The 7737-nt window shown below is 47.7% G+C and overlaps 1 protein-coding gene across 1 annotated transcript; it reads right to left on the bottom strand.

Moving 5' to 3' along the window:
• Positions 1 to 3168: 3168 nt before the first annotated feature.
• Positions 3169 to 4170, bottom strand: LOC119847825 (olfactory receptor 52K2-like). Its single transcript, XM_038382950.2, has one exon. The coding sequence runs from the start codon at positions 4129 to 4131 to the stop codon at positions 3169 to 3171; it is 963 nt and encodes a 320-aa protein (XP_038238878.1). The 5' UTR covers positions 4132 to 4170.
• Between the last annotated feature and the right edge of the window lie 3567 nt (positions 4171 to 7737).

The raw sequence follows: 7737 nt of genomic DNA on the forward strand, positions 1-7737 counted from the left end.
TAGCTGAACGTGCTTGCCTTGGGGAATAGCTGGGGTATGGGCTTGACAAAGCCATTGGTAATGAACTGGGTAGAGACTGGAGAAACAGAGGGACAGACTGCCCATGTGTAAAACAGGCAGAGAATGAAGGGCTGGGTTTCCTGAATTGGATTCAGTTGATATGAGGCTAGATGACCTGATTACCCATGATCCTCTGGGGAACAGCAGGTTCAGCATGCATTCCTGGATCTGCTTGGCTTTCACCCACCCAGGTCTGTCGTGATCTCTTCTGGACGTGTCTGTTTAGTGCAATGCACAGCAATCTAAGCCCTGCAGAGGAATTATGATATGTGACATAATGCATATTCACATGCACCTCTGTATTCACACCCTCCACGTTATTGTGATAATCTTTGTACAAAATATGAGTTGTGAGGTGTCATTTGAAAGCTGATAACCCGCTGGTCAATGATACTCATGATGAAATGTGTGTAGCACCATTACATGTAACATTATAAACAGAAGCTGAAATTAGGTCTGAAATGTGTTTACAAGACGAGTCTGGATAAACCATTTTCGCAAAGACAAAGGACAAGCTGACACCCTTGGTTAGGGCAATCACCTACCAAGTAGCCATTCCTTGGCAAGGAAGGGGGCAAGAACAAACATATGTGCATTGTAGCAAACACCAGCATGGATCCTCTTTCACCATAAGATTCCTTGAGTGCATCTTCACAGCAAGGGTAATCCTCGGAAAAACGATTTTCAAAGGGGGACTATAAAAGTGATGGGCAAAAACACCCTAAGGTATCTCTCCCTTCCACATCTCTCTCTTTCATCCTAAAAAACAAAAGAAACACCCTTTGACGTTGGGATCAAATGCTGGCTTGAAATTTGATCAGTCCTGGTGCTCAGAGCATGTGGCGAGAATTTGATCTTGAACCAAGTTTGTTAAGTTTTAGTTCCTAGAAAGGGTTTGATCTTTATTTTTCTTGTAACCATTCCTGACTTTAATGCCTTATTCTTTTACTGGCGTAAAACCTATCTCTTTGTAGTTAAAAAAACTTGCTTTATTCTTTAATCAAAAGTAACCCAGTGTTGTGTTTAAACTGAATTGTGTGGCTAACTCCATGTAAAGCAGTAAACTGTTGGATATTGACCCCTTAGAGGGGCAGCAGGCCTAAAATATCTGAACTGTCCAGGAGAGGGCTGGACAGAGCAGAATACACTTTCCTTTGGGAAACCCATGCCAGGGGGACGTGCCTGCAGGAGTCTGTCTTTGCACCATGCAGCGCAGCTTGGTTGCAAAAAGAGCAGTCACACCTTATAGCACACCTGGTCTAGGCTCGGTCTGCATGGAGGGAACATACCTGGGCAGCTTCACCATCCAACCAGGTCCGCATTGGGTGGTTCCGCTAAGGATGCTCATCCAGCATGGGGCTTGTCCAGTGGACTCTCAGCCTTGCACTGTCTTCTCCCTGTTCTCTGGGGTAATGGTATGCAGCAGGGATGACAGAAATTGGTCAAAGGGTTGCTCTCACCCTGCCATGTCAGTCTGTCCTGATTACAGCTGTGTTTGGACCTATCTTGGCAGCCTGTCTTGGCAATTCGTGTTTTCCTGGTCGCCAAATGTCTAGCATGTGACAGCATTGCTTTTTGTTAGCATTCGTCATTTGTCTTTCCAATATGTGGTACATGCTCCGAGACCCATGATCAAGTCTGATTTGTGTCTGATTTGAATAAATACAAGTGGTTGCCCTGAGATTGCTTTGGAGGGGCACTGGAGGGAAATACAAACCAGACTTAGGGTCAAATTCTCAACAGCACCTATGTGGCTTAGGAGCCCAAGTGCCATTGACTTTCAGTGAGATTTAGGCTCCTATGGGACACATTTTTAAAGGATTTAGGCACCTAAAGATGCAGGTAGGTCCCCAGTGGGATTTTCAGAAGCATCCAGGGGCCTTTGCATCTTTAGGCACCTAAATACCATTAAAAATCTGGCCCAATGTCCCTCAATCACTTTTGAAAATTTTACCCATCAGTCCCAACAGGACTTGCTCACTTGTGGCACGTCTCCACAGCCAGCAGCAGCAAACCTCTGAGTTTGGGTTGACACACGTCAGCTTGTGGGGCTCGAGCTGCCGTGTTATGAATAGCTGCGTGGACAGTGGTTTTAAGGTGTGGCTCGGGCTGGAGCTCAGGGTCTGAAGCACAGCTCCCCTCGCTAGGCTTCACAGCACTTGTGCCAACCCTCGCGCAACATCTACACAGCTTTTTTTAGCATGGAAACACAAGCCCCCCGAGGCGCAGTCTGTAGCCCTGGGCTGGCAGGCTCACTGCTTCAGGCTGCGGGGACGTACCCTTAAGTGGTGCTTTTGAAAATGCTCCCCTGCAAGGCACCAGGGGCCAAATCCTGACAAGTCAGAATAGTCACAAATCTTTGATTTTTCAAATAACGTTGACATTTTTTTCCCAAATTTTGGAAACCAGTAAAAATTTTGACAAAGAAATCATGGTATTTTTCGACCAGCCAGAGAGCCGGCTGAAATTTCAAAAGACCCTCAAGGAACTTTCAAAAAACGTTGACATTTAATGTTGACATTAAAAAAAAATCAACATTTAAACAAATGGCACTGATATAATTTCCAAAAATGTCATTCACATTTTAAACCAATGCCTCGGAACAGGAAACCCTGGGAGAAAAAGGTCCAATCAAACATTAAAAAAAGTTTGCAAAAAAGTATACTGAGTTTTCAGATAGCTCTGCTGAGATGTCAGATGGGGATAATAATAGCTCAGTACCTCACAGGATTAGTTCCATTGGCTTCAATGGGACTCAGGCTACTCAGCACCTCTTGACAGTTGGGCCCGTACTGTCAGCAGGTGGGATACTGGTAGGCAAGCCATTCATTGGGTTTTAAGCCAGACAGACCTGGTTCTGTATGCTTTGTCTCCTGTCTGGTGTGGATATCAAACCAGCCATGGTTATCTCTGGTATCATGCATGGAGGATGCTGTTTCGCGGAGTGTGTTGCTTCGCCCCCGCCGGTGTGAGCTCACATGCATTGTGCACCATGACCTCACACGCACTGTGCATGAGATGTCATGATGCTGGGGGCAGGGACAGGCAGGCAAAGGCAGGGACAACGGAGGGGAGGTCCTGTATTCTGGGGCTGCATCAGTGACCACCCTAGATACTGGCTTCTGCTAAGACCTTTCTTTGGCCAAAGAGCTTAAAGACCTGTTTCCGGATCTGCTTGGACTTCATGCCATAGATGACTGGGTTTAGCATGGGGGGAACAATGAGGTACAGGTCAGCCACCAAGACCTGGGTGTGAGGAGCAAAGCTGAGCTTAAAAATATGCAGGAACATAGAAAGGAGCCCTCCCAAGTAGAAGAGCAGGATGACACAGACATGGGAGCTGCAGGTGCTGAAGGCCTTGAGACGCGCCTCCTGAGACGAGAGCCGTAGGACGGAGCGGAGGATTATGCCGTAAGAGCAGGTGATGAAGATGAAGTCTGTCCCCACTAGTGCTGTGGCCACAATGATGCAGTACAGGTCGCTGACTGCCGAGGCCTTGGGGGCCAGCTCCATCACGGCCATGTGCTCGCAATAGGAATGAGGGATGACATTCGTTTTACAGTAGGGCAGATTGGTTAGAAGGCAGGTTAAGGGTGTCACAAACCCCACCCCTCTAGCAAGGGACAGCAGCCCAATCTGGGCAACCTTTGAGCTGGTTAAGATAGTCTTGTATCTCAAGGGGTTGCAGATAGCCACGTATCGGTCTAAAGACATGGCCAAGAGCACCCCCGACTCCACTACAGTGAAGGTGTGGATGAAGAACATCTGGAGGAAGCAGGCCCCGAAGCTGATCTCTCTGGAATCCAGCCAGAAGATGCTCAGCATTTTGGGGACAACGGCAGTTGTGAGGGATAGATCAATGACTGCCAGCATGGACAGGAAATAGTACATGGGCTCATGGAGGGTCTCCTCCTGCTTTACAACGAAGACGACAGTACCATTTCCTATCAGAGCAATCAGATATATGAGGCAGAACGGGATGGATATCCAGACATGCTCAGATTCCAGGCTGGGGATGCCGGTCAGCAGGAACGTAGAGGGGTTAGGGCAGGTCTGATTGAAGGTTGACATGACCTACAGCAGTCGTGGATCAATCGATTTGCAGAAGGTCTTTCCCTGCAATACAATAATTGAAGGGCTGGGATTTTTTCGGGATGCTGGACATTTTTCAAACCCAGCACAAGCTCATTTGGTTTATTCAGGCCAAAGCATTCAAAGCTCAGTGCCTTAAGTTACGCTCCTAAATTGGCAGCATGGTCTGGAGAGGCAAAGTGGTCTAGTGGGGAGGGCACCAGACAGCAAGTCAGGAGACTTGAGTACTGCCCTGGGCTCTGCCACTGAGCTGCTGGGTCACCATGGGCCTGTCACTTCCCCGCTCTGTGCCTCAGTTTCCCCTTCCTTTGTCTGTCTTGTCTATTTCCTTTGTAAGCTCTTCCGGGAAAGGGCTCTCTAGCATACACATGTATATGTACAGCTCCTAGCACAATGAGGCCCTGATCTCAGCTGGGGCCCACAGTTTCTATTGTACTGACAGATGGGGAGAGTAGGGCACAGAGATTTCCATGCCCTGCCCTCTTTCCCCAGCCACTTCCATGAACCAAGTGCAATCAGGAGACCAATGAGCTGCGTCAAGGATCACACCCCATACTCAGAGATAAGAAGAGGAAGATGAGGACTGAGGACATAAGATAATGTTTTGGAGACAGCAGACAGCCCTGGCTACTCCCTGATCAGCCTATGCCCCTGTACAGCTATTGCAGTGCGTTGTGCCAGGGGTGAATCTGGCCTGATTTGTCCATGGCAAAATGAACCAGAGAGAATTGCAGCTGTTTGATCATTGAAAATTACAGCTGGTACATCCAGTGGTGTGAGTTAAGAACATAATCAAGGATGTGAACAATTAAAAGTTTGAAAACATCTATCTATCTATCTATCTATCTATCTAAGAGCGGCCATACTGGGTCAGACCAAAGGTCCATCTAGCCCAGCATCCTGTCCTCCGACAGTGGCCAATGCCAGGTGCCCCAGAGGGAATGAACAGAACAGGGAATCATCAAGTGATCCACCCATCACCCATTCCTAGCTTCTGGCAAGCAGAGGCTAGTTACACCATCCCTGCCCATCCTGGCTAATAGCCATTGATGGACCTGTCCTCCATGAATTTATCTAGGTCTTTTTTGAGCCCTGTTATAGTCTTGGCTTTCACAACATCCTCTGGCAAAGAGTTCCACAGGTTAACTGTGTGAAAAAATACTTCCTTTTGTTTCTTTTAAACCTGCTGCCTATTAATTTCATTTGGTGACCCCTAGTTCTTGTGTTATGAGAAGGAGTAAACAACACTTCCTTATTTACTTTCTCCACATCACTCATGATTTTATAGACTTCAGTCATATCCCCCCTTAGTCATCCCTTTTCCAAGCTCAGAAGTCCCAATCTTATTAATCTCTCCTCATATGGCAGTCGTTCCATGCCCCGGTGCATTTTTGTTGCCCTTTTCTGAACCTTTTCCAATTCCAATATATCTTTTTTGAGATGGGGTGACCACGTCTGCACACAGTATGCAAGGTGTGGGCGTACCATGGATTTATCTAGAGGCAATATGATATTTTCTGTCTTATTATTTATCCCTTTCCTACTGATTCCCAATCCAATTCAATGTCACTACTGTGAAAATGTTGTCACAGTATTTTTCTCTCTGAGAGTTAATTGTAGAAGAATTTCAGAGAAGTAGCCGTGTTAGTCTGTATTCGCAAAAAGAAAAGGAGTACTTGTGGCACCTTAGAGACTAACACATTTATTTGAGCATAAGCTTCCAATGAAGTGAGCTGTAGCTCACGAAAACTTATGCTCAAAAAAATGTGTTAGTCTCTAAGGTGCCACAAGTCCTCCTTTTCATTTTGTAGAAAGAATGGAGCCCATAGGGTAATAAACGAGGTGAGCTTTGAGTTCTTTGAGTCAGATCCATAGCTGGTGTAAGCAATCACAGCTCCCCCTAACTACAACAGGACGGTGCGTGTGCAGATGCCAGAGCAAGCTGGCTGGGAAGGCCATGCCCGTCCATCACCCTGTAGGCCTGTGTCTTCAAAACCACTTAATTTCTCTGCCTCTCTGTTACTGGCATTAAGTTACCCCCTGTGCAGCACTGATACCCCCACTGGTTTCTGGCATTGTACCACATCTGGCCGTGTATAATAAAGCACCTTCAGATGCATGTTCCACACGAGATGCTGTGTAACCGGGGTGCTGTACTAGAACCAGTTTCTCCTTGTCTCCACTACTTCACTCTCTCCTTATGAATGCACATCCCCCGCCCCCATGGGACTCCAGTCACAGCTCCTTCCCTGAACCTCCAGTATTAGACCCTCACAATCGGGAGAAGCAGTTTCTGCCCTTGGAAAGCAGGAAGTTCAGAAATAGCCCGTCCCTTTGGCCTGTTTGGGCTCACTCCCCACACAGACTGTCCCTTGGCCTGTGCAGAAAATTCCTTCCCTACCTCCGCAGGGAGTCTTATCTCTGGTGTCCTGTCGGTCACATGTTTGCCCTTGTCATGTGCCCTGCAACTACAGCTCCCAGCTGGAAAGGGCCAGGGCCTTTCCGGCCTGCCCTGGGCGCATCAACGCACATCTGCCCAAGGCCAGCGCTTTGCTATAGGTTCCCAAACATTTACACGGCATCTGAGACAGAGCCATTGTTGGGTGCACTCCTCCATTCCCATCCAGGATTGCAGGGACCACTTCCCCTGTCCCTGGCAAGCACATAATAGCCCTATGGCAGATAGTTGCCAGCCATTGTTTACATGAAAATGTATTATTGGCTACTGATAGCCGGAACCAAAGAGAAGAGCCAGTAGCAGCGTGTGACCAGTCAGTGCCACATGGACACAGCTTAGGAACGAGGCCTGTTGATAAACGTACGCGGTTTATGCAGCCTTGTCATAGCCGTATTGGTCCCAGGCTATTAGAGAGGCCGGGTGAGTGCGGGAATATCTTTACTGGACCAACTTCTGTTGGTGAGAGAGAGACACAGACCTCTGTGTCACCCAGAACCTGGTCTCTTTCTCGCCGACAGAAGTTGCTCCAATAAAAGATATTCCCTCCCTCACTTTGTCCCTCTGCACACACTTTAGACAGGTTTGATTGTGGGTTCCAATAGCCCCCCACAGCCAACTCTTTGGACCCTTTCGTAGCTAACTGCATCTCATTAACTTTGTGTGCAAAATAACGGCAATTTTTTTTTAAATGCAAAACAGGTTGGAGATTTTAAAAAGTCCCCAGAAATGGAAGCCCACGTGGTAATAAATGAATTGCCGTAAAGCCCTGTGCAGATGGCACTGTAGCATTTGATGACCAGTCATTTGCCTGAGGAAAGCTTCCCTGTATTGGTAAAAACCAGAACAGGAGCTGAGGGGCGTTAACTTTGAATTTTTAACCCTTTCCTCTCTAGTTCTTGTCTGCCCCCTCTGTGCTGCCCTTAGTCCCTTAGTGATGGGCTGGAACGTTTTTCCTCCCTGGATGTGCTCAATACAGGCAGACGCACGGTCTTAGCCGTGGCAGATACATGCCCCAGCACAGCAAGTGTGTTCTCTCGAGAGGTCCCTGGCCCCTTTAGTAGCAGCCTTCTGGATGCCTGTCCCCGCTGCTATCAGCAGTACAGCACCGGGGGGCCGGAGTTTGAAGA

This window comes from Dermochelys coriacea, chromosome 1 (genome assembly GCF_009764565.3).
Source record: "Dermochelys coriacea isolate rDerCor1 chromosome 1, rDerCor1.pri.v4, whole genome shotgun sequence".
Taxonomy (NCBI): Eukaryota; Metazoa; Chordata; order Testudines; family Dermochelyidae; genus Dermochelys; species Dermochelys coriacea.